We start from the raw sequence: 27271 nt of genomic DNA, 5'->3' as shown, positions 1-27271 counted from the left end.
TTAATGAATTATGGCATTCATATGCCATTAGGGTTAGGGTTAAGTGTAAGGGTTCAGGTTCCTGTGTTGAAAGTGTCCCTTTGCAAACCACACAATTAACCATATAATTAACATACAAATATTTGATGGTGTAAGTTACAGAATGTTTTACATTACACATAACTGCATTTTAAATTTATTTCTTTTATTTAAAGGAAAAATACACAAAACAATGAGATTTTACTTCAGTAACAATCAAGCCTTACAAAATCAATGATGGTCTCTTGTTTCTGATGTGCTATTTTAGAGTAAATTATAGGTGCAGGGTAAATTCACTGATTTAATTAAATTCAAATCTACAAAATATTGGATCAGCAGAATTGATCCCATTGCTTTACCCATGAGGTTTACTAGGCTATCATTAGGTAAATCACAAGGGATTTTTGAAGCCTTTTGCAGTTGTCTCAAAAAACCAAAACATTTATTTAACTCTAAGACAATCCTCTAACCTTGCACAGTTTGCTCCAATCTTTGGTACAGTCTTGTCGAAATCCAGCAGTAAAAGCTCCCAGATATGCTATTACACCAGCTGATATCAGAATATCACCTGTCAGATTATCATATTCCACTTGAAGATCACATGCAGCTTGATGCCATCTATGACAAGCAGAAAAAAGTCATACTGAAACCTCCACATTAATGATATTGATGTAAAACCCAACTTGGTTTTGTTTATCCTAGCTAAGAATAGGTGAAAAATATGAAAACCTCAATTCTCATTTGGAAGAGGTTTCCGCTACAATTCTCCCAGTGTTGCTGCCCATATTTTTATGCTACAAACAATTAGGAATATTTCAAGGTGCAGGACATTCTTTAGCGTTACAGTTCTCAAACAGAAACACAGCATTAAAGGCTTACAGAACGTAATTTCAAGTTCTATTTCTACAGTTGTTGTTTTATCACACATTTGAACTTAAAACTGACCTTGTTTTCTCTCCACCAAGGCCTCCAATCAACTTCTCTGCTCGTTCCAGTTTTTTAGCACACAGATCAACCTGGAATTCCAAACGAGCCTTTTCTTCTGTCTTTTCAGCAAAGGTTTTTTCCAAAGCAGCCAAACGCCCTTCAACTTCTGCAAGCTCTGCTCTCTTCTGATTCAACAGCTCCATTGTCACTGCCAAGGACTCCTCTGCCACTTTTAAACGTTCTTTTTTGGGTTCAATCTCCTATACAGTTACAACCAATCCCCAAGTGCTTTAGTACATTTGTGTAACTTTCTTATTAAGTACAATGCTTAAGGTGAATACACCGAGCAAAGGAAGATTGCATAGCACCAAGGGGCAAGGACCAAAACCACACCTTTGATACCCTGTGAAAGACTTCCATTCCCTTAATCCATTTGCACAAACCCTCTGCTGCTGAGGAAGCTTTGGCCACCACTTGTGGATCAAACTCTGGATTGGTCAGGTACTCGGTGCGGATCTTCTGCATGACGTGTTCCTGGGGAACAAAGGCATTGCAGCCCCTCAGATCTCACAGCTGACACCTCCAAACTGAACTGATTCATTGCCATTTCTCTACACAATGAAATAACAAAGAACTATTCCATAATAATTGTTGTAGAAATCACTGCTTATTGGGTTGTTTTGATCTTCCTCTCATGTTACATAATCTTTTCCTGTTTTCATTCTAATCCTATCCTTACCCTTTCTAATCATGCATTTGCTGTATCTTCCCTGTGGCAGCTCCATAAGCACATTACAGTCACAGAGAAGCCTTAATTTACACTGCCCCTTGTGCAAAACATACCAATTCCATTATTTGCTATCTTTTTCTCAATACACAACTTTGGGGACACTATAAAATGCATTTCTCCTAATATAATACAAAATGTAATTGCTTGTGCCTGCTTTTGGGGAACAGTTTTATAAAGGGCAAAGAGTATTTTATCAAGTACAAAGCATATTCAATTTCCACTTAATTCAGCAAAGGGCAAGAATCACACTCTTGGATAGTATGACCTTTAGGAGAAAAATCATATTTGAAAGGTGATACAGCTAGTACATTTCTGCATTTATTGCATATCTGCCAGTAGAATCAACAAAATATTACCCATTTTGTCATCATTCATTTAATCAAAAAGAATACGATTAGAAAAAGGCAGCAATGGACAGTCAATTATAAAAAGAAGTTTATAATGCTGAATTTCTGATCTAGTAAAACTAGCAAAAAAAGAAAAAGGCATAGGAAGGCTGGACATGGATCAAATGTCCATTGGTACCACTGAAAAACCCCAGTCAGCTCCCAAAACACAGTATGTGAAATGAGGCTAAAAGGACACAGGCTCAGAAGAAACTGATTGATTTGGACAAATGATGTCTCCAAAAAGCATTTTCTCTTCTTTTTTTTTTTTTTTTTCCCTTCAAGAAAGTGTCTGGTAAAAATTACTGACAAAGCCTTACCGGAATGGGTGTCTCAGAACAGGCTTTCAATTCCTTTAGGAAATTAATGTTGCCAAGCATTTTCTGGCTTACACCCCAATAATCCCAAATCTACAAAACATAGTAGAAAATACATTTTCAGATTTTAAAACAAATACACATACAAAAAATTACAAACCTAATTTAATTAAAATTCATGAATATTTAATACTGATAATCTGGTATCTCCTTGAGATGCCAGTAAAGCAGAAAGTCTGTCAGATCAAACATTTCCTTCCAATCATGGTTTCAGTCAAAAAGTAAACAGTGTTTCAAGGAAGTTATGTATTATCAATTCTCAAGAAATGTGTAAAGCAAATTAAATCTGGCACATAAAAAAATTTGGAAAATAAGGAAAGTTTTCAGTAAAATCCTGGGTGGAGGCTATAAGTATTTGCCTACTTTAATGGACCTTGGGTTATCTTGTGTGTTGGAAAGAGCATGAATTACATTTTTATTTCAGACTATTGTCTGCTGTTTTACCTTGCCTCCAGATCCTGAAGGATCCGAAATTCTTTCAGGTTTTTTTTCTCTTATGACACAGACAGCAGCCATGACAAGTTTGACACCAGAGGGAGGATTTTTCATTGTTTTGACAACTGCTATATCAGATGGCTAAAATAAAAAATACATGAAGTATTATGTCTTTCTCAGCACTCAGTAGATGAATTGATAGAAAAAAGAGGAATTATAACACCATTACCAATGAATATAAGTGGTAACATAGAACTTTAGAAGGGATGATACAATGTTACCATCATGATTATCAATATCCATCACTATTCTCTAGGCAGAGGAAAAAAAATTAAATAAATGCTAATAAACTGTAAACTAATGATTAAATAAAATTATGCTTTAAAAATTTGAGGTCAGAATATTTTTGGCACCCTTTGTGTCATCTCTTATTCTTCTAAATTCCTACTTCATTTCAGAGAGTTACATAACACTTTCAAATGCTGAAATTTAGATCAGCTTGCCTTCAAAGTGTCAAGAGCACCAATTGCAGCCTCCATGACTGGCAATGCCTCTGCCAGGTCACTCTCACATTCATTTTTCAGTGCCTGAGCTTCTTCAGCTTTTTCTGTAGCAATTTCTTCGTCCACTTTAACAATTTTTCTTTTTTCTTCTACTTCTGCAGATTCTACTTCTATAATCTAAAGAAAAACCATGAGTGGGCTTTATTTATATCGTGCCATGAATGATCAAATAAACTGAAATTATCTACTATAGAACTTAAGGAATATTGTAAAATATAAAGGGAACATTGAAGATTTTATTATGTTAAGATCATTCCAATTTTAATATGTTAACAGATAAGTCAAGCCTTTATCCAACTCCCTTTGCAGTTCTAGGGAAGTGACATTCAGTTTTCTTAGAGGCAGAAGAGATATCACTGTATCTGTAAAAACACTTAAGAATCAGAAACAAGTGTATAACATCAATTAAATCATGCTTTTTTGGTGATACAACAGTCACATACTAAATAAGTATGTATATGTTTTTATATACTGGAATTTTCAAAACACCCAAGATTTTTGATCCCTAAATCCCACTAAATTCCCAGGATCCTTTCCTAAATCAATCATATAATCCCTGTGCATGCAAAGACAGACCATGCAAAACTGTTCTTGTTTGGTTTGTTATATCTGGTCACATGGAAAAACTACTTGAGGTTTTTGCAAGGTTTGTGAATCAACTTGGGAAACCTGATCAATCACTATTAGCATGAAAATTCCTCTAACATCCTTTAGCATGGAGCTTAGGCAATGACTCTATATCCAGAGAATGTATTTTATATAAAGAATGGAATTTTATTTCTGTTCTAAGGCTATAAACATAAATAACCAGTCTCAGAATATTGGAAACCTCTGTAAACAAAGAGTGAGCTCAAAAACCTCAATTCAACTTCTACTTTCTGAAAGTCACACATCAGTGAAATAAGACATGTGCTTACATTAAAAGCCACAAAGCTTTTGTATAACTCTACCTCCATCATGCTTGCATTTTCCACTTTAGCCTCTTCCAGTTTGGGCTGCAGCTCAATTAATTCCATTTTCATCCTACCAACCTATGCATATACAAAAGAATCAGGTGGGATCCAGAAGGGTCAAGCACAATTTCTAGCAATTCCTTTACGACCTAGATTTTACCTAATGACTAATTTATGGATTGTTAATGTAACATTCAGTTTCAAACCAAAACATTCCCAAGACTTATTTTTATCTCCTACATACAAGGTCTAATTTTAAGAACTATGATCACTTACAGTCACCTGTTAACCACCAAGGAAATGACAGCTCTGTTCATATACCACTTAACAATATATGTTTAGAGATGTATGGCTTTAGCACAAGTTCTGTGATTGCAGGAAAGAAAAAGCAAAATACATTTGTTAGTTTTACTGTTGAAGATTGAGCTGAACAAAATCTTAAGTAGCACTTTTGACTGACTTCTCCAGAAAAAGACCTGCAGTTGACAAACACTTCCTAATTTCAGTTCCATATTTGTTATACCTCACCTGTGACTCAGCAAAAGCTAATTTATCTAGCCCATTCACATATTTCTTCTTGGCTTTCATTACACTGTCTCGTTTCTCAGTGAGAAGTCTCTGAAATGCAGCAATAAGCTCAAGATAAGAAGTAGGAGTAACATAATTATGGCGTCCCAGACTTTGTAAAAACCTATTTAAAACAGAAAAAAAGTAAGAGTAACTTAAACTTTGATTTATTTTTTAGTTTATCAGTAGCAAAGTTATGTAACTTTTTGATATAAATTAACAGTTTCAGTGATTTTATATAATTTTTATGAAGGCAAATATTTGTGTTAACTTTTAATATATAAATGAGTAGCATTGAACTCAGTCACCTAAAACTTTATGATTGTTTCTAAAAGCCATAGACTGACCTTTCAGAGAGTGACAAAACTGAAGTATGGAAGTATTTACAGATGGGCACAACTGCCTGGCGCTCAGTGTCTGTGAGCTGAAGTGTTTCCAGGAACTTACTGGCCACACGTTCAAGGGCATCTTCAGGCCACGGCTGAGGGAGAAGTGAGGAAGAAAGAATTTGTAAAATTCAACTCTTAGCAGTCTTCAAATGTTAAATCAAGTTTTACCATCCAAACCAGCAGAATGAGACACACTAGTCCCAGCTGTGTCTCAAGAACAATGAGCTGATAAAAGGGTTGGTTAGCTCAGGCACCAAGGTCAGCACCCATGCAATCTTTTCTGGCAGCTCCTGGTTGATATTCTAGCTCAAAGTACACACTAACATTCCATCCAAACAGGTCTGTGTCTATTCATCCTTTGGCAGAAAAATTAATTGACAGCACTGGGCCAAGCTATGGAGCTAACTGTGTTTCACTGAGAGCAATACTACTTACAGTGATACTATTTCTCCAAGTTTTATTCTGCTATAAAAGATCTACTGATAAACATCAGGATTTGTATTTGCTAGTTGTTCCTACAATGGATGACCTGCTTAATAGGCAGCCACAATTAAGATAATTTTAAAGTCACAATGAAATGGTTTCTCTAGTCCTCTAAAACATACATACTATGTAAAATTACAAATTTCCATCATCAAACTAAGACTATTGATACTTCAGAAACATGTAGAAACAAAATTTAACTTTATTTAGATGTAGAAATGTTGAGATCACCCATCAAAGAGCTCCAAAAATACTACAGAAAAGGCTTATGCAATTTTAAAATTTTGGAAAACAAGGAGTACTTCTACAAGGAAGATAAAAGAAAATATAATGGCACTTAGAAATATAGAGCATTAGAGAGCTGAAGCAGATTTTGGAGGAAATAATATAAATATTCTCCCATACCTGGAACCAATCAATAGTACAGCAGTTGATGAGCGATGGAAACTGTCTCAGACGATTGCGGAAAGCATCTCCAATTGGGCTGAATGCCACCACAATGTGGAGATTTTCTTTGCATAAGTTCACAAAAAGTGCATACAAGGCCAAGGGACTGAGTTCTTCACCTTTATCAGCAGCCTGAGCTGCTGCACGAACACGAACACCCTTAGGAATAATACATAGCATAAAAAATGTTACATAAATTCTCATTAAGCACATCTGAAGTCCTATAGCAATCCTATTAATAGTAGCATCACCAGGAAATTATTTTTTTTAGTGGAAATGAAACGGGCAAAATAAAGTAGAAAACCAGAACAAGTAGTAAATACTGACTGAGAAGAGGATTGCACTATTTATCTGTGACCCTTTCAGCATTTGAATGTGTTCCAGAAATGATCATCTGCTGCTCTGAGCAACAGAGAGTAGATCATAACAATAGAGTAAAAGAAGAATTCTTTGGAGGGAGCAAATTTAAATGAATAAAAATCAACTTTGCTCTAGCTGGCACATTGTGGATAGCTACCAAGTTCCAGCATATAGCCTCTGAATATGTTCACACAAACTATAAAATTGGGAAAGAGCCATACTATTTTAATATTGCCACTATATACCTGGTAAGAATGAAATAGTAACAGAAAAAGATCACAAGAATTATAATCTAACTTCTTTGAAAGATACACGAATTCAGGTATCAACATGCTCCATAATTCAAGTGCAAGAAAAACCAGGATTAACATCTATAAATGATACAGATATTGTAACAAAGAACATTTGTGTGTGTACTAAAAACCACTTTGAAAATCGACTACAAGCATACCTACTTAGTTTAGTAAAAACATACAGAGATAGGGAGACAGCACAGCATGGAGTTCCAAATATTGTTTGCTAACATTAAGTTTCCAACTTGATGTATACAAAGATTGATGTCTCTCCCTCCCAAATTGCAACTGCTATTGTGAAAATCCAAGCCCAATTTGAGTTAATTTTGTTTTTCATTTGCCTGAGTACACTGCATCCTTACTTCTGAGCTAAAGTCATGGAGCACTTTTGCCCATTATGAAATTCTGCCTAACAATGCCCCAGAGAGTAGGAGTCTTTGAGAAAGATAGGCCACGTGTTCCAATAAAAATGTCACATCTTTGCACTTTGCTGGTCAATGAAAACAATATGATGCACAATCTTGTCCTACACAATACACTACAAAAAGAACTACAGCCATGGGGTATTTGTGAACAATGCAAGTTCTCTATATGCACAACTTGATGTGTTTGTGAACAGAGCACTAGGTCAGAATTAAAGCTTGCAGGTGGCATAAACTACTCCGTAAGTTTACTAAGTTGATTTATCTAAAGTCTCAGAAAGAAGTCACAGATTTAAGTGCAAATGTCCAAAAGCCACATTTCACACGGAACTGACCAAGTAGATTAAAAGGGAGGTGAAATTAAAGAGAGTTTCCAAAGATACCTCTATAATTTCTTGTTTTTCATCTGCTGCAAAAATATTGGGAACCTCTCCTGTGTTGAGGACACTGTCAATATCTTCCAAAAAACTTTCCTCCTTAATTTGTGCGTCTGTGATGAGAAATACAGTTTTCAAGCGTTGAACACCTGCACTCTTCAGAAGTTTCTGAAAATGCAAGACAGTAAAAATTGTACATTCCAAAACAAAATTGTACGTTCCAAAACAAAATTGTACATTCCTTCCTCAAAATTAAATCAAAATGTAGACAGGTTATTAATACTCACTTTGAGATCTTCTCTCCACTCATTTGTACCATAGGTCCTAGAAATCTCTGGTTGAAAAACATGCATCCTTGCCATGAAGGCTGCCAGGCGGGTCAGAGACTGCCGCCCGCTGCCCCCCATCCCAACCAGCAGAGCGTTGCCCCCGGACTGCTTCAGGATGCGGCTCAGGCGAGACAGGTGCTCCAGCATGTACCTGCAGGGGGAGCACACCGATCACCCACAGAGCAGAAACTCAGGGCTACCTATGCACCCAGAAATCTGGGAAACAAATCAAGGAGTAGCATCTCCAAAACAAGTTTCTGAATGCAGGGTGGGGTGGGGTAGAGAGGAAGAGGAAGAAGGAGAGTGGGCATGAACCACAAAATAAAGTAAAACTTATAATTCTATTATACAAATATCAGTGTGTAGCTAAATTACTGCAAATTGCTGGAAAGAACATGCAGAGGTAAGAACAGGAGTACTGTTAGGATAAATGTGTTAAAGGAAATGAAAAACATTAATTCTCTACTTCAAAATAACAGCAGTATTACCAATTTTAACTTTCTTGAAGAATAGCAATTTCAGTATTCTTTTTAAGTAACCACTGGGGGAACATGGTTTTTATCAACAAACATCTCCCTTTCCTCCACTTGTGACACTGTTTTGTAAGTTATATGTGGAATTGACATTGGAACATCCTCAGGAAGCAGTATCTGCATATTACTGAGAGTTCTTGTCAAAACTCAGGCATGATTTATCTCAGAATATGAAGCAAGGCCTATAGGAGATCCCTTGTTTAAGCACAGGGCATGGGGTAATTAAAGCAAGCTGAGCAGCTATTAAAAGTAGTCTCAAAAAAACTTTCAAACATTTCAAAAAAGATAAATTCTTGTTTATTTTTACTGGTTAGAAAAACAAAATAAACAAATTCAGATGTTATCCATGAGACAACTCTAAGGCTGCAGTCCAACAGGCTCTCCTGGCTGCTGTTCAGTGAGGTCACTGCAATATTGCTTCTACACCCAGGAAGTGGCCTTTGATCAGAGGCTGCCAGCTCTTCAAACTGAGAGTCTAGCTGTACATACAGGCTCTCAGAAATCCAGCTTGGCAAAATGACCTAGACTAAAATAAGCTGCTACTAGAACTGTTTGAAGTAACCCTCATCACCTTCAGGAAGTATCGACGTGTCAAGTTACCGTGACAAATATGAAGAGGTGGTAATCTCTAGCAACAGGGAGGAGGAAGGAGTTTGACCTCCTCAACTCTCTCATTTGTAGCTCTGCATGATCACAAGGTAACAATAAGGGCCTGCAGAGTCTAAAATTTCACAGGATTAGCTGCAGCACCAGCTGGGTGCATGGCTGTGCTGCACAACAGAGCAGACAGACAGCTTGGATTGTGAACATCTCCCTCGTGGGATGATTGTCCTTGGGGAATGAAAGTCCAGTGACATCCATATTCACTGGTGACAGAGGCCTAGGAGAAGTACAGCACCTACCTGATTCAGTGCACATTGTTTCTGTAACAACTAAGGAAAATATTCAAAGCCCTTTAGGAGAAAAGATTCTCATTATTTACTTTCAGGTAGAAAAAGGAGAAGCATAAAGAAAAAAATCAGTGTACTTCCATTCATAAAGGTGTAACACCACAAACACTATAAAGGATGCAAAAAGGGGAGGAGACATGCAGAAAACCACAGTCCACAAAATTGAATATACTGAATTATCAACTACAGCTTAAAGCTCTTGATAAAACACATCATAAACACCTGAAAACAACAAGGTTCATTCTTGTTTTCTGGGTTTGATTATATTCATCCAGACACTGCTCCACAACATCACTGAACTCCTCAATGCTTGGAATCTCAATATAAAGTTTTTCATCTCCTTCAAGTTCTGGATACATGTAGTCACCAAAACACAAACTTCTCATGTCTTCTTCTGTTACCTATGGCAAATATTCAGCAAATTAAGAAGTCAAGTTTAATATTTAGCGAATATATTTCTTATTGTAATTTTAGAAAACAAAGGAGAATTTAGACAAATACCCCAGACACAAGAATAAGCACTCCAAAATATTTTGATTCACAGACAACACCCCCCTCAAAATTATACTTCCTGCATTGAAGTATACACTTATTCTTAATTTTTTCTCGGAAAACAATTGGCTCAAATAGCCACTAACAGTTTCATAATCATGACCTTCAGATTACACCAAATTCTTACAGATGTATATTATGAAATGGACAGCTAAGACCACAAAGTTATTTCTTCTATACATGAAAACAACTACAAAGGACATAAAAAACATCAAAAAAATGAAGACAAGGCATAAAATATAACATAACTACACAGCATTTTGGATATCAAAATTTAATAACAATCACAGGATGCGGATGTACATATTTCTTTTAAGGAAAAGTAGCACATTTTAAATGTAGTATTTTTTGAAAAGAATGTTCATGTACAACAGTTAAACCCTCCCAAACAATTTTCATTTCTACATTTTTTTCCTTATGAAGACATTTGGCCAAATTCAACTCAAATTTTCATGTGCATTTGAGTCAAAATTTCACCTATGATTAACTCCCATGTCCTAAATTTGCAATAAAAGCAATTGTTTTGCAACAGGTACAACATGATACTCACAGATGAGCTTCCTTCCTTCAGGTGAGCAAAAACTTTGTCGAATACTTCTTTGAAATGTTCTTTCACAATATCTTTCACCAGATTGAACAACCAGGCTCTGTCATCATCTTCCACCAGCCGGTCGTAGAAGACACGGAACACCTCGTGTACAAACAGCCGAATCATCACCTGCTTGTTCTGAACCGCACTTTTCTTAATGAGCAAACAGCCATGGATAACCCGGGAAAAGTCACGCAGGTTGAAGGTATAATGAGATTTGGCTGGTGTGGGCAAAAGATTTTTGATGGCTTTCTTATACACCTTCAGACAAGAACAATAGAGAGCAACAAAATCAAAAAAGTAACACTGACTGTACTATTATCATAATTCCTAAATGCCTTCTGAAATGCTATTTCTCAAAAAAACCCTTTCACACTACATAACTGTAGAGACAAAGGAACTTCAATGAGCAAACTGAAGGAAATCCCCAGTAAGGTGTTTGCCTCTTACCTCTAAGGTGGCAGTGACAATCTGATTTCCAATTGTGGAGAAGTCAGGAGGAAATTCATTAATCTTTAGGTAAAGAGCTACTACAGTAGAGAAGATGCGGATCATGGTTTCGTCGCTGAAGGAGTTGATGCTGCAGATGTTGAAGTGCCGCAGGAAGCGAGGGGTGACAGGGTTCCTCCCACCCCCTGGGGGCCCCATAGCACCCAGCAGCTGGACATCAGCAAGGGTGATTTTAGAGGTGTCCTTAAAATCATACCTTCAAAATAAAATGCCATGTGACACTTAAATACAGATATAACACATTTGTTGTACCTTAGATGGATCTATATGACAGACCACCCCCTGGATGCATTAAAAAAGTATTTAAAATATATATATATAAACATAGTGGGCATTATGTAATATAATATATATTTCTATATATTTTATGTTTTTAAAAACAAACAACTCCTCCTCCCCAAAATACAAAAAACCAACTAGTCCTTTAACTGTGCACCAGTTAATCTCAACATATCATTTCCTGGCTGGAAAAAAAAATTATTTGTTTAAACCACATTCTGTAAAACCTGATACAAAATTTTGAGTATTAAAACAGTAAAATACCAAGGTATATCTCTATTCAAGAGTAATAGATATTGGAGCAGTGCCTGGAATCACAAGAGCAGCTGTGTTTGAGAAGTGCCTGGAATCGTAGAATGATCCAGACTCAGGAAAACACCTGTTCCTATCTTCCAATATAAGCAAAGGCAAAAACCTCAAAAGCAGGGAAGACTTTCAACTTATTTTATTTCATGCCTATTATCATACCTGATTTCACTGTGAATTTTTAAAAAACATTTTGAGATCTTGTTAAAAAAAATTTACTGAATAATGAAAGAGAAACATGGATAATAGGGGAAACCAACATAAGAAATAAAATCAGAAATTTTATATAACTGCATATATATAGGTATGTACAGAAAACTGCAAACTCAATCTAAGGAGAGAGAAAGAAAAAGAACAAGAAACTACATTGGAAAAAAAAAGTTAAAATAATCAAGGTGTAAATGAATAATTTTATTTACATATACTAACTCTGCTGCTCAGCACTAGAACATTCTAAAATACTCAAAATTAATTTGATCATGAATTTCCTAAACTGAGAAGTCCTTAGAGAGTAAAATACAAGTTTCTTCAACTTTAAAGAATGTATTTTTATATAAATTAAATTTACATTAACATTTACAAACCACTTCAAAAAGTTTTGAAAATAAAATTCAAGAGAATAAAAAAGTAACAGCAAATACATCAACAAAAATTTTCAGTTGTATTTCAAATAATTACCAAAATCCATGGTCACAGAACTGTCTTAAAAGTTCAATAGGAGGCTGTGCCCCATACTTCTCCAAAGCTGGCATATTCATATCATCTACAAAGATAATGCACTTTTTTCCCATTGGAGGGCCAAAAACTCCTTTGCGCCTCTTGTCCAGCCTGGCCATAATAATGTTCTGCAATGCAAACAGGATCACTCAGAACACAGATTACATATTCATGTCCACAACCTCCTGAGACCACAATGATCTGTTCTACCAACCTGAGTCTGATTGGCACTGGTTCGAGCTGAAAAGTTAATGAAGAACGGTAAGAAGAGCTCCTTTTCCAAGTTGTTCATTAACTTGTCCTTGACGTACACGGATTTCCCAGTTCCTGTTGGTCCCACGAGAAGCAGTGGTCTTCACAAAAAAATAAAGCACAAAGACTGCAGAAACCTAACATTGTAAACTAAAAGCAACTAGAAGTCAAAGGTTTTACTAACTTGCCCTTCTTCTACCTCCAAAAACATTACTTGCCTAAAGAAGAAACTGAAGTGTTCTAAGACATTCATTAAACCCTCTCATAATTTTAGTTTGCTTCCATCATCAAGAAAATGGGAGGATAAATAAACATTTTTCATTCCCTCATTCTACTGGTGTTGGAGTATATGAACACATAGGGGAGCTAAATTTCTCCAGATTGGCCTTTCGTTAATTCAAACTTCATAAAGCTTTCAGCCTTGGAACCTGAAGCTAGTTTTTATTTTATTCTCTTATATGATCTGACCATGACTAATATAAATGATTTTCATAGGATTAATAATTTTTAAAAAATCCTAAAATATTTATTTAATTGCCAAAGTAGAAAGAGGGTGCAACAATTCTTGCGTTGTCCTAAGCTCATCATCAGACTGCAAATACTAAAGTTAGACTGCAATAAGGTTTCACAAATAGTAAAATCAGACTTTTGGGCAGATTTTTTTTTTTTTAGTAAATGTCTGTTTTAAAAGGCCAAATAAACTGAGAGTTTGATAAAAACAATGAACTCAAAGGAAAGAATAAGAGATATTTCTACCTATGATCAAATTTCACTTCAGAAATTTGTAGTGAAGCAACTTACCTTCCATGGGTAATGAACAGGTCTAGCAGATAGGTATAGCGAACTGTATCCATAGTTGGGACTATAATATCTTGAATATTCACATTTTTATCACTGTAATTAATTTTTTCAATAAATTCATTCCAGTGAACCCAACCTACTTTGCCTTTGAGCTAGGAACAAACACAGACGTAGAACAGATTGGTGTTACACATATGAAGGGTCTTCTCTACTACTTCACTTTTGAAAAATTAAAGTAATGGATTTTAACAAATGAATGAATATTTGATGCTTCGAAAGTTCACATATTTAGTTTGCTTTACCTCACTAACAAAGAATTAAAGTACATACCTAAACTTAGACTGCGTTGTTTTCTTAAAAAACTTGTTCAGTGAAAACAAATTTAAAAACCACATATACAGAAAACCACAACAAAAAAACAAAACAAAGCAGTCTAATAGGCACTATAAACAAAAATTGCAAGACAAACTACCTATGGGCCTAATATTCTGCTTTCCTTTTGAACACTCCACATTATTCCTTCTAAATAAAAGCAGATTTGAATCCGCCAACTGAGCTTGGGTTACAGAAAAAATATGCAGCAGCAGTATTACAAATATAACTGAAATGTACATATTAGTATTTCATTAAAAAATTGGTCAGTACATTGGTATTCAAAAAAGAAATTAAAAATGTACTGCGGGATTTAATTCAACCAACACTCCACAACACCCAACAGGATTTGTACACTTAAAAACCCACCTGGCTGTATTTTCCTTCTGCTAGGACTGTAAGAATCTATTTAGTGCATGCAGAAGCCAATCCTACCTGATACACATAGTCATAGACCAAACCTTTCTCTTCTAAGGGACATTCCCACTTTCCCAAATTCTCTGGAATAGGATTTGTTTCAGATTCCTCAGACAAAGTTTCCCTCAAGAAATTATCAAAAATCATCCTGCTGTCACCATCACAAATTCCACCAATGGACCAGATTATGGCAAAAGCAAAACAACCCTGCAAAGGCAAAAAGTTAGTAACTAAAAGTTAGTAACTGTCCCATAAGTTGACACATTACATGAACCTTGTACAGTCTGATTAACAAACATAATTCTAAAAAAATATTGTTAAACAGAGAAATGTTAGCAATTGCCCTTGAATACACCTGGCCTAAAGAGATTTAGAAATCTGACTGTAGACAGAGGACACAAATAATCTTACTCAAGGACAGAAAAAGAGAGAGAGAGAACAAGAAATAAAGGCCACTGACTACAGCAGTATGTAAGATGACAAAGCCTGAGAAGAGCTCTAATGACAAACCAAGATCTAGGAATTTTGTAATTTAATTTTAAATAACTACTTTCACATTCTCTTTTCTTCAGTTTTTCATAAGAATCATCACATAAGATCAGACAGAGGATCCAACTAATATAACTGTCAGAAAACCCTCTTACACAGAAATTTTTGCTCAAACAAACAAGACAATCAGTGTTGCGTGAATATTTATTTTCTTTAAGAGAAAGAAGACTCTTTGATTTAGCTAACTTCTTGGTTACTTAGAAAGCACATTTAATAAAAGCACTATCCTATTTAATTGGAAAAAGAGTAACATTTTTAATCCTATTTGTCACTTGTAAGACTTCCATGTCATCTGGGTACCTCCAGAGTATGGGGAGAGAGAGCAAGAAGGTAGTAGAATTGTTTCACATATCTCTTATTCACAAATTAAAGTTACTTGGATTAATAAAATTGTTTTGAAAACCAGCATATAGAAAAACAAATACACATTTCTCTCAATCTTAAAAAACCAACCATAATCCAGACACGGATGGTTTTGTTGGTGGGATCTTCTTCCACAGCTGGACCAATCAACATTTCAAAAATCCGTGTGAGAGCTACTACAACATTGATCTCACTTGTGGGAACCAGTTCCTAAGAGATTCAAAAGGTTGGATGTCATACTTTACATACTTTTAGTTAATTTATATTTTGGAGATAAAATACTAAAACAATTAGATCACTGGCTAATTTAAAACACACACTAGAAGGCAAAGTTTCCACTGACTTTTACTCAAAAGATCATTTGCCCTCCTCAGTCATTGAAATGCCAAGACCTTTAGCTCGTTAACCACGTTCATGGCTACCATGTGAACACTGCAATTAAACATCCCAAACCAAAACAAAACCCACAGAAGGAGCTACAGCAAAACATGAGCAAAATTCTGAGCATGTCACACTGAGCTTGCAAGGAACTACACATTTCCTCTAAAACTTAAAAAAGTACTTCCTTATGCAACATGAGATCTTTAAAGAAAAAAAATGTACAAAATTCTCTTGGGAAGACTTTTAATTCAGTGTTTTAAATACTTTAAAATACTTACTTTAATACTTTACTTTTTTAAATAAGAAGATGAAAACTATGATCAGGTTTCAAACCTTAGCTGACATTCTCATTTTAACTCTTAACTGGTCCCAAGAGCCACATATTCATTCTAACTGTGCTTGTCATGAGAGAACAGTCACCTCCTACCAAGGGTAACAGAATGGAAATGGCCACTAACTACTGCAGGAAAAAATGACAAAAAATACCTTGCACTGTTTCTGACGGACTCTTAATGCTGGTGGTACCAACCAATCAAAAAGTCCCTGCAGAAGACCTTGATGTTCCTCTGAATTCAGAGGTTCAGGCAGTTTATTCAGCCAAGAGGTAACAATTGGTCTCCAGCCCAGCTGAGAAGGTTCCAAATAAATCATGCCACAACGACTGACCGTAGCAGGCTAAGGAAAAACAGTAAACTCATTTTATTGTCATTGAATAGACTAAATTTTGTTTAATACTTTAATTAACTACAAAACTTACTGATGCCTGGGAAAGATCCATCGTTTCAAAAATTAGAGTCATCTGAGGGGACATTTGGATGACTTCCCCACTCATCAAACAAAGCTTGAAAGATAAAAAATAATATGTAAAATCATTTTAAAAAATTGGTATTATATTACACTTCCTATCACAGGGGAGTCCTATATGAAAATTGGCAAAACCAAGTAAAATCAAAGGTAAGGTCATCTATATAAAATGTTTAACTACTTGAATCAATAGATTCTTATCAAGTTTTTGCTCAATTCTTCACTTAAACCATAGTACTCCAGAGTAACCTACCTGTAGGTTCATTACAATCAATCTTGCATATGACAAGAAGAAAGGACAAAAATACCTGCAGTTATTATTGCTAATACTGAAGCATTGCAGCTGGAGACACACTACCCTTGTGTACTAAAGTAGGAGTCCAGCTTGAGTAGCTTCACACGTTATCATACAGAACTTAAAAGTTCAAATGTGTCTAATTTTTCTATTTGCTTGAGATTGTCTTGAAATATAGGTGTCTAAGCTTGTGCAGTCTTAGAAATAATGGGGTTTAGAATATAGAATTAATTGTAATTTTCTGGCATTTAAATTTCAATTATTTATGTTAGAAAATCACACTATTGCATTAAGGAAATATTACATAATTCATGTCTTTCAGCTATGAGTTGATATTATGATTATGATTCCAATACAAACAAACAAAACAAACAAAAAAAAAATCCAACCAAAAACCACAAAATAGAAAAGCTCATAACTTGTCACCAACACCATCTTGCACTTTCTCTTCTCAGAAGTCAGGCACTGCAGTTTGTATTTGGGGTTTTATACACAGAAGAGTATTTTCAGAATATCCCATAATTTTCTTCAGGCATTTTTCACTGACTGCTACCTTTTTGTTGTCATCCAGGACCGTGTTCATGCTCTCTATCCACAGGGTATCGATGGGGCCATCGAAGATCACCCATTTGCGCTCGGGGGTCTCGGCCAGCGCGAATTCCCTGAAGGTCGTAGCGACAACCCCGTCTGTCCACTGCCCATGGGGAGCGAGACAAAGGCACAGAGCTCACCTGACTGCCAGCCACAGAAACCCTTCCCTTGGCTTTCCATTATCCCTCACTTTTAACTGGTCTCCTCTTGTGCTGCAGAGAGCAGTATCTAACTTTGGAGTTTCACCAAGGGTCTTAAAACAACAGCAAATTCAAAAAAATTAAATTTCCACTTGAAAAAATACCATAAGAAAAAGGACTAGCAATTCAATTTACTGAACCTTAGAAATGCTTTGGCCCTGTCTTGCACCTGTTTCTCCCCAGAATCACCCTAATTCTCTCCAGAGTCACTATTTCACATTTACTGCGTCATATTGTTCCTCCTCCAAACCTAAGTTTCACACTTGGGAACCCATGAGTTCATAGATTTTTCTAGAGAGTTTTTGCATTACTTTGATTATACTGGTTAAGAATAGACAGAAAAATGAATACAATTATGTTTGATATGATTTCCTAGCATGGATGCAATTATAAGAGGAAAATGACCTTCAAAATGGGATCACTTTTTTTATTTTTGCATGTTTAAACCTATGTAACTGCATACACACAGGGTACTGCATTTTTTACCTCCTAATTAATAACAGGGCACAAAAGTATGAGTTAAAATAAAATTTACAATTATGTTCTTATCTGTGTTTAAAATAATAAAATTACGAATTCAAGAGTTTACTATCCATAATAATGGAAACATAATATACAGGAAACATTACTTTTTAAATATGCATTACCTCATGGGATATCAGATCAAACTGCCCAAAAAGCTGGCCCATAGTGATTGATTTTGGATTTACAGTTCTATAAATGACTTTTTCTTCTTCACCATAACCACGCTCTTTCATAAGAGACAGAGTATCTGCCAACACATGTAGAACTTTGGTCTTCCCAGAAAATGGCTCCCCCACTAGCATGAAGCTGTTAAATGGGAAAAAAAATCCTACTGTTAATAAATCTGTCCTGCAATTTAGACTTTCATAGATCACATGAAGACCAACAGTATCAAACATAGCTTAAAGCTAATTTTCACCTAATTTTCAAAAAGTGAAGCAAGTAAATTTTCTTTGAACATTAAAAACATCTTTTCCACAAACTCACTTTATTTGCACATGCAAACATGATTGCACAATCTTACACAGAAGATTAATTAATGAGCTGAATATTAACCATCATATAGCTCATATCATATTCATATATTTCCTCCAGTTGCTATTCTGTAATAAAAGTTAGGAATAAAATGGCACAGATCTGACAACTAATATTTTAATAGAAATAATGTTTACAGTCCTAGGTTTTCACCATACTGGCATCAGCACCTAAAATTATTGCACATGTGCAAGTGTTTCTGATATCAGGACGAGTACATTCCTCAGACATACATCCACAAGAGTTTTGGTACATGCAAAAGCAGTATCAGTAATCAGCTGTTCCAAAGCTGATTGGAACAAAGAGGAATAATATGCCACCCTCAAAACCTTTTATAACTTCATATAAATGACTGCTACAGTGTAAGTCAGAATTACAAAAGATAGTGAAGTGATGAGAACCTTACCCATGTCTAACAATCATCATTTCATACGTCTGTATCATTTTCTGCATAAAAGTTTGCACAGGTTGGACATTATGTTGAGTGCAACATTCATTGGCACATTCCAGAAAATCCTAAAATCCAAACAAATCATCATCTTATTCCTGCTACAATTAAATTATTGTCCTGCACGACAATAGAAGAGTTTATGCTCATCAGAAAGGGCTTCAAATTAATTAATAACTAAAATTGCATTAGTCAGAATATAGCAAACTTCCTGGAGGAAAAAACTCCCAATTCTGTACTTCATGTGCCAGAACAGAATTTAACTACAATTTTTTTCTTAAGAAGGTTCAGGAAACCCTCAGGAACCCTCAGGAAACCAGCAGTATGCTTCAGAATCAAACACTTTTTTCAAGATTGTAGTATTTACTGAAAATTAAAAGTTAATCAAATTTGGTTTTTCCACCATACTCATCCTTTCCAACCATTCTCCACCAAAGATTGCTTCAAGCGTTGCTAAAAATAAAGTACAAGTACAAACCTTTATCTCACTTCATTATTTCCAATAATTAGGAAAGAAAACAGGAGGCCTAAAACTTGGTAAATACGCAAATCAGTTCCCAATCTGTAATGCACAACTCTTCTGAATGTAAGGGAACTCAGATGTGGATTAGATTCAGCACAGACAAAATAATTCCCTTTGCTACAAAGTTTCATTACAAACATTCAGCAATTTTGCTCATCTTGAAATAGCTCACTGCATCAATGGCACCTGATTACACAGCAAATCACCACAGAACAATCAACAATGGCCATTACCAAGGAAAAATTAGAAGAGTACTTACATTGTAGTCTGCCTCAGGAAGCTCGATTCCAGGAAATAAATCACTGGTTATACCCATGAACAGAGGTATATCATGTGACAAAAATTTGGGCTCATTCACATCTTTAATTGATCTAAGAAGCTGCAAAAAACAAATATGCATTTTGCTGTTCTTATTAAGAGACAGAGCATAAGGTGTTCAGCAATTAAAATAACCTAGTATGTTGCAAAGATTAATTCATTAAATGGGGCCTTTGATAAGAAGCCCAACCATGCAATCACCAGAACAGCCCAGGAAAATGCAGCATGTATTTTATTATCTTAATTTCACAGACTATAAAACATGGATCAGTGATGAGACAAGATATGCTGGAACTGCCTTCAGACCTTAGAACTGCATATACCTATGAAACTCCTTAAACAAATATTCCCTTGGGAACTCACCAATATATCTTCATCTTCTGTGGGAAATTTTAACTTCAGATTCCCCGCAGCCACCAGCACAGCTTTGACTGCCCGCATGCCGTAGTCGTAGTGATACTGAGAGGAAAGCTGTTCTGAACAAAGCCTGTAGGTCATGACTATCTTCACTGACAGGGACTTAGCATTCAAAAATCCATAGGAATAGAGGGAAATTTCTGCTATCAGAGCATAGTTTGGAACCATCATGGCTACCGTTCGGAAAAGAACCTGGAATGCATACCCAAAGAAATATCTTCAAATAATTAATTTAGGAATGGAAAGCAATGCAGAACTTTTACAGCATTCATCCCCCCACAAAACAGTATTATCAATATTTGCAGCTTAAGACTCCCTAGAATTTAACCTGAGCTACCACCAATATCCATCTTAATGTACAATGCAGTACATTAAGAAAACCTGTGCCCCCCAGCTGTTTTCCCTGAGCACTGTCTCAAGAATGCAAGAATGCAATTTGCCCCTTGCACAGATACATCCAGCAGAAAGGAAGAGAAATGCTGTCCACGGCAGGTGAGAGAATGCACTTTCTTTCTTTCAGCAATCTGCAGTTGGTGTGCTCCTGATGCTGCACTATCTCTGCTTTCAGTTAGCAAAGCCTTTTCATGGAAACAGCTCACCTGGATAAAGTCATCACAAAGGTCACAGATGCATCCATCGTATTATTTTACCTTGAGATTATCTGGAAGTTCAGAACGTCCTGCATAACCTGGATTCATAGTAATTGCTATAAAACAGTTGGGGTTAAGCTTCAGCTCAGTTCCTTCAAAATTAAATATTTCTAGCTTCATCTGTATGGCTCTTTGGATGCAAAGGATCTGCTGTGCCACTACAGACAGCACTTCCAGTTCAATGCGATTGAATTCATCAAAACATGCCCAGGCACCTGATGAAGCCAAACCCTTGAAAAACTGCAAATGAAGAAAGAAACCAATAATATTGCCAACAGAAAAGTTTCAAAAGAAAGTAAGAATATAATGTTGGAAGTTTAATTAAATTAAAAGATTGCAATTACAATAATAATGCTTAAACCTGTTAGGTCATAGATCAGTGATTTACTGAAGAACAAAGTTTTTTACTCTAAAGCAAGCTAAATCAGAAGATCCCAATCCCATGAACTCTTCTTAGTTTCATGTTTTAATTAGCAACTTAATAGGCTTTCATAAATTACAGAAAACGAAACGTAGAGAATAGCATATAGCATCCAAGGGCAGCAGACTACAGGTGCCGCATTTATTTGTGTCTGCAAAACAGGGACCCTGAAATTTTAATGCTAAAAATAAAACACAACATATATTTATTTTCTGTTTACCTTTCCCATTGCCAGGTAATCAAGGCCATCAGAGCAGTTAAAGACAACACACTGAACAGCGAGAGCTTTAGCCAAATCTTTGGTGGTCTCCGTTTTACCTGTTCCTGCTGGACCCTCTGGGGCACCACCAAGGTTTAAATAAAAGGCTCCAATCTAAAGCACAGAAATAGTTTATGGAAATTATTTGTATGAAATTCTTCTGAATGAAAATAGAAAAATTAAATTGCACTTGATAGATTCATATGCTTATTTTATCTAACATAAAAGGTATGGTTTTCCTAATTAAAAAGAATCTGAAATGTACTTACAGCTGGGAAAAATAGGCAAGAGAATTTAATTTTGATGCTAACAGAGGGTTTAGCTTTATTATCATCATGACCATGATTGATTACTCAATCTTTATTATACCAAATCTTTCAGTTTTTGTTTAGATACACCTTTCAAATTAAATTTGTTGCAGTTGCTTGTTGCTATTCTTTTCTCTCCACCTGTCCTTTAATATCTTTTTTTTCTCTTTTCTTTTTCTTTCCCACACCATCCCCCTTTGATGTATGTCCCTCCCACTGACTATTCCATATTCTTTCCTATACTCCATTGAAGTAGGAGGAAATCTGACAGAAAACAAAAAAGTTGCAGACTTTAAGCAACTTTAGCAGACTTTAACAGTCCAATCCACAGTTACAGGGCCACATCTGCATTGACTGACAAGTTCTGGGAATACTTTATTAAGATCTTGGTGGGCAAAGGACAAGACTTCTATTTGCCAGAATGCCACGCTTCCACCTGCTGTGCTCTGATTCAAGGCTTGTGAGCCTAAAACCAAAACAGACTACCAGCTGCATCACCCTCTCACACCAACATAACCTGATGTTTTGACAGATACCAAGCATCAGCTACAGTCACACCACATGTGCCTAGCAAAACCTGAAATCATACTCCAGCAAAGAGACTGCAGTAACTGATAATGAGAAAAACTGTATCTGAGATGACTTTGGTAACTTTCAGTCGTCAGGTTAGCTGAGGATAAAAGAGTACAATAATAAACACCTCTGCCAAGAGCAGGGGTACTAAAAAGTGGCCAAACTTGTACTAGTCTTAGGAACAGCGTGCTCACAAGTGAATCCTTCGTCATTTAATTTAGCAGCCCCAGAACATCAGAAAAGCACTTTGCGTTCTCATAATCTTTACAGTAATCAAATATTGTCTTTTTTCCCTGTGTGTTTTAAAAAAGCAAAACCATGACAGAAGAACACACTAATGCTTCAGTCAGGTCGGTGCCCTGTCCAGATTTGTGGTTATGAGTGATTTTCACGTTTAGCATTCTGTAGAAATGACAAACCTCATTCTAGCAGAAATAGCAGAGTGTGACAAGAACCCCAAGCCCTAGAAGGATGGCTGCACTGCCGGTGTGAGCAGTACAGGGCACAGTGAGCACAGCTTGCAGTGTCCCAGGAGGCAGCCCGTACCAGGGTGCGGTAGCACCTGTCTGTCAGAGGGGTGATCACCAGGCGGGGGGAGTTGCCCAGGTACTCGTAGGCGTATTTCACATTGCAGTTAATGATGCACACGCGGACGTTCTCGTTCTGCCAATAATAGCGCAGCTGGGCAAGCCACTGAAAGTCTGTTTCATTCTGCACACCTGACAAACAGAGTTGACAGCAATCATAAAAGATGTTGTAGATAGCTGGATTTTCTATTGTGGTTAAATTTAAAACAGCTTTGAAATTATTAATGTTGATGTTTGTAGCCAAATAGTCACAAACCCATCTTAGTGCTGTACTATAGGCAGTAAAATCTGATTGGTTAATGATTTTTCATTAACTATGTGTTAAGAAAAACGTCTTCAAATATAATTACCACTTCCAATCATTTCCTTGATGACATCTCTAGCATGAACGTCAAGAGTAACCAAGGCACCCAGTGTAATCCTTGTTTGCTTTGACAGTTTTCCTCTCACCAGCTCTACAATATCATTAAGTTGAAGCTGAAGTGCATCATAATAATCCTTTAAGCCCTAGGAGACAAAAGGTAAATTTGAGACTAGTTATATCACAGTTTCAAGCGTTCCAGACTTCTACATGTTGACTAGATATCTTAACAGAGGTTGCTTATTAAGCTACTATTTTATATTGTTATGGTTTTTCATCACATTCTCTCATACCCACAGTTTTGCATTTATGTTACAATGCTGCATTTTAAACTATGATTGCTCCAAATAAAAATATTTAAGTACTTGAATGAAAGGTATAAATCACTGTACATAAATTCATTTATGTCAAACAGAAATACTCAAAATTTTAAAATTTTATTTTAATCGTAAAAAACTGTTTGATTAAGCAAAATACACCAGCTGAAATGAAAGACTAAGAAAGATTTTTTTCAAATTATGCATTACACAGTACCTGGGACCCATGGAGAAGAACTTCATGTACCTCACTTGTCCAGTACATTTGAGACACACACAACACTACTTGGCCAGGCCACTCCAGAACCCAGCGCTTTCTCTCAGTCTCTAGATAAGCCTGAAAGAGTTACATACATCACACAAACACAGTGTCTGGGAATAAATACAGCAATGTAACACAGGAGTTTATAATGTAATCCTGTTAATATTCCTTGCTGAAGAATACTATTTTCCTATTTGCAATGTACAAATGGAGCTCTTTTCCCCTTAGGTTCACAATTTTTTACCCAATAATTTTAAATATTCTTAGAATTATCTTTCCATATTACAGAAATATTCACAACTTGTTAACTTCATACAAAGAAATATTTTCTGCCTAATGATTTCCTTTTAGGAGGAAGCAAGCATATTATAAGTGTTCTATTTCTAATTCATAAGAAACCTGAACTATTACATTGGATGATATATCCTGTAAAAGAGTACTGCTGTGTAACTTTTAGAAAAATTTTTATCCAGTACTATAGAAGAACTACTTGCATCTTATTCAAACTAAACTCTAATATATATCACTGGCCTATTAAATACATGTCATGTTAACTTGGTCCTGGCCACATGACTTCATCAGCTCCTGTGTTGAGGAAGAATTTTAAAAGCCAAGAGACAGACACAAAACAAAGATAGGTGCTACAGTTCTTAAATTATCATAAATCCCATACCATTCTTGATCTGGCAATTACATCACGTACAGTCCTCAGCATAACATCTTCTACTTGAATTAACCACTTCTCCACTGCACCTCGAGCTTCAGAAGTGGAAATGTTTGAAACCAATGTCACACGCTCCCCTTCAGAGCTACACATTCCTTTAATGTCCAAATTGCGAAGGAAGTCCAGCTTAGCAATGCCTTCAAAACACTTCTTCAAGTGAGGCTGGACTCTAAGAGGATCCTTAGTCTCTGATAGGATCTCCAGCATTTCATCATTAGACAAGAAAAAGAAGCTAAAAAATTAGAAAAAATATACAGCTACATTATCAAGCTATTTTAAAGACTGAGCTTATTCCCAACAAAAAAGCCCCATTCAGAATCTGTGGGTTTTAAATAACCAAAGCTCATCATACCGGGGAAAGAAGAGACGTTTCTTTTCAAGGTAAGCATTAAGCCCTTTCATGATTTGGTCAAGAAGTTCATTACATTTCTGAAGCTTCTCTGTTAATCCTTCAAAGGAAGTAGCAGCAAGAACCTGTAACAGCAGGTTACATGTGCAAACTGTCATCTATAAATGAAGTATTTCAAATAGTAAAAATTACTCAAATAAGGAAAAACATAACTTTTTTTCTTGAAAGCCTAGGGAACTGAAATCATAGTACACTGTATATATTCCAAAAACTAAGCATCACCTCCTATCCCCACCCAGAAAAAACAAAGGCAAGAGAAGCTACTGCTTCCTGTCAGTAATGGGTATTTCCCTTACCTTTGGGTCTTCAGCACAAAACTTCATAATCTCTCTCCACTGTCTATCCACAGTCTGAAACTGCCGTCCCTCTTCTGGCATCTGTTGCATAATATCCTCAGAAGAAAAGATGGGTTCCAAATACAGCCACTGTGACTGCACTTTGAGCCACTCATCAATATTCTCCTGAATTTTAATCAAGCGGCTTTCCCATTCCTTAATAAATGTTTAAAAAATGTTAACTTGACATTTCCAAGCAAATAATGAGACAAATTATGATAATGAGACAACAAATTCAGAGGTAGACATAGTAGTATTCCAGCTTCCAAAGAAAAAAAAATCTACCAATAAACAAAATGAAAGAAAAATATTTAGGAGTGTAAGTTCTTCCACATATACAGATGGCCAAAGGAGCTCAGAAATTTTTACTCACTTGCAAATTAATTTTCCCAACTGCATTTATCACTTCAGTGCTATGAACTTTCAACAACTTAATTGTTAAGCAATAGCCAGGAGGCCACCAATGATAAATTCTATTTTATCTCCCCACAGCAAGGCCTCTTTCAGCTGAATGGCAGCAGGGACACAGTACCAGAAAAGCCACCTCAGCTCACAGGAGATATCCAGCAAGTCAGGACAATAGCAGATACCACTGGAGCAGGCTGCCTGTAAAGTGTAAGTGAGCCTCCTTGAGCCCGAATATTCCCACATAAACCAACAATGAACTAGGGAGGGCAACTGCAAAGCAATTCCACCAGCTTCTCTCCTGTCAATTACCATGGTGTTAGCACCACAAAGACTACTCTAGCCCTGAAATTCAAAAGCAAGTGTAAAGCACTGCCATCATTGCTCTGAGGCCTGATTTAAAAACACTCTCCCAGCCATCAAGAACTTCCTTTGCCCTGAGGAAAACATTGTAATTCAAAATTTGAGTCCAAAACTCAATAAATAAATAAATGTTCTTATTAGCAATAATAGAAACATTATTTCCAGTTATTAAGAAGCAAGGCAAATGGAAATAGTGATTTTGCAAAATATGAGGAAAAATTATCATGTTCTCTTGGTTACACTTGAATCTGAATGGAAGAGAGAATTCCAAAACAGTAATAAGTATGACTCATACTTATGACTTAAAAGATTCTTGCTGAAAAATCAATGAAAACATTTTGTTAACAATTCAAACAATAAAGTTGTAATACAATCAGTATACTATTGCACTACAGTTATCTTGCAAACAAAAATGGTTGAAAAAGTACTCATTGTACCCTTATTTCAGTCTCAAACGGTTTAATGAAAGGTGATCCTCTCATTGTCTGAGTTTTCATAATCTGATCATCAAGAAGAGTCTGAATATCATCCACTGAAGACAGAATATGAATACCAGTCTCACGATACACATTTGTGGTGAAGGAAATTGAATCCCAGGTTTCCTTCATGGTAAACATTGCTTTTTCCAAGGAAAATTCCTATTTAAAAAGGAAATAGCTTGGTCTAGTTACTGAATTTTTTTTTTCCAACTCTCTAATTCAATATATAAGCATTTCTAGCTGAATAAACTATTCTGCTCTAGCAGCACAAATTAACTATTTGTTATTATTTTTCCTCAGTATATTCTTTTCTGGCACACAGAAAGCAGCACACTTGGGTAATACTGATGATGTCACATGAGATACAAATTCTTACACTCATTATTAATATATAATGGGCCAAAGTCTCACCAAATCTCCTCTGTTGCATAATGGCAGAGACAAATAATGCTAATAAGTCATAAAAGTATTCAAAA

The 27271-nt window shown here is 35.9% G+C and overlaps 1 protein-coding gene across 1 annotated transcript in view; it reads right to left on the bottom strand.

Annotated features, from left to right (window-relative positions):
- DNAH12 (dynein axonemal heavy chain 12) overlaps nucleotides 1-27271 on the bottom strand; it is a 58298-nt gene that overhangs the window by 16472 nt on the left and 14555 nt on the right. The window contains exons 18-53 of the mRNA XM_059479996.1: nucleotides 26754-26954; nucleotides 25510-25704; nucleotides 25157-25278; nucleotides 24754-25036; nucleotides 24036-24155; nucleotides 23491-23647; nucleotides 23100-23272; nucleotides 21634-21786; nucleotides 20993-21232; nucleotides 20289-20534; nucleotides 19867-19986; nucleotides 19043-19152; nucleotides 18225-18408; nucleotides 17340-17480; nucleotides 16445-16528; nucleotides 16174-16362; nucleotides 15397-15516; nucleotides 14413-14601; nucleotides 13606-13757; nucleotides 12767-12905; nucleotides 12514-12680; nucleotides 11191-11446; nucleotides 10702-11001; nucleotides 9822-10000; nucleotides 8075-8267; nucleotides 7794-7955; nucleotides 6294-6494; nucleotides 5364-5497; nucleotides 4978-5140; nucleotides 4447-4527; nucleotides 3437-3613; nucleotides 2943-3074; nucleotides 2442-2531; nucleotides 1339-1479; nucleotides 964-1205; nucleotides 489-636 (exon numbers count right to left, since the gene is read on the bottom strand). Of these exons, the coding sequence (XP_059335979.1) occupies nucleotides 489-636; nucleotides 964-1205; nucleotides 1339-1479; nucleotides 2442-2531; nucleotides 2943-3074; nucleotides 3437-3613; nucleotides 4447-4527; nucleotides 4978-5140; nucleotides 5364-5497; nucleotides 6294-6494; nucleotides 7794-7955; nucleotides 8075-8267; nucleotides 9822-10000; nucleotides 10702-11001; nucleotides 11191-11446; nucleotides 12514-12680; nucleotides 12767-12905; nucleotides 13606-13757; nucleotides 14413-14601; nucleotides 15397-15516; nucleotides 16174-16362; nucleotides 16445-16528; nucleotides 17340-17480; nucleotides 18225-18408; nucleotides 19043-19152; nucleotides 19867-19986; nucleotides 20289-20534; nucleotides 20993-21232; nucleotides 21634-21786; nucleotides 23100-23272; nucleotides 23491-23647; nucleotides 24036-24155; nucleotides 24754-25036; nucleotides 25157-25278; nucleotides 25510-25704; nucleotides 26754-26954 (6084 nt within the window). The remainder of the gene's footprint in view (nucleotides 1-488; nucleotides 637-963; nucleotides 1206-1338; nucleotides 1480-2441; nucleotides 2532-2942; nucleotides 3075-3436; nucleotides 3614-4446; nucleotides 4528-4977; nucleotides 5141-5363; nucleotides 5498-6293; nucleotides 6495-7793; nucleotides 7956-8074; nucleotides 8268-9821; nucleotides 10001-10701; nucleotides 11002-11190; nucleotides 11447-12513; nucleotides 12681-12766; nucleotides 12906-13605; nucleotides 13758-14412; nucleotides 14602-15396; nucleotides 15517-16173; nucleotides 16363-16444; nucleotides 16529-17339; nucleotides 17481-18224; nucleotides 18409-19042; nucleotides 19153-19866; nucleotides 19987-20288; nucleotides 20535-20992; nucleotides 21233-21633; nucleotides 21787-23099; nucleotides 23273-23490; nucleotides 23648-24035; nucleotides 24156-24753; nucleotides 25037-25156; nucleotides 25279-25509; nucleotides 25705-26753; nucleotides 26955-27271) is intronic.

This window comes from Ammospiza nelsoni, chromosome 11, assembly GCF_027579445.1.
Source record: "Ammospiza nelsoni isolate bAmmNel1 chromosome 11, bAmmNel1.pri, whole genome shotgun sequence".
Classification (NCBI taxonomy): Eukaryota; Metazoa; Chordata; class Aves; order Passeriformes; family Passerellidae; genus Ammospiza; species Ammospiza nelsoni.
The sequence above is the reverse complement of the archived record's forward strand: the minus strand, read 5'-3'. Positions and strand labels throughout refer to the sequence as shown.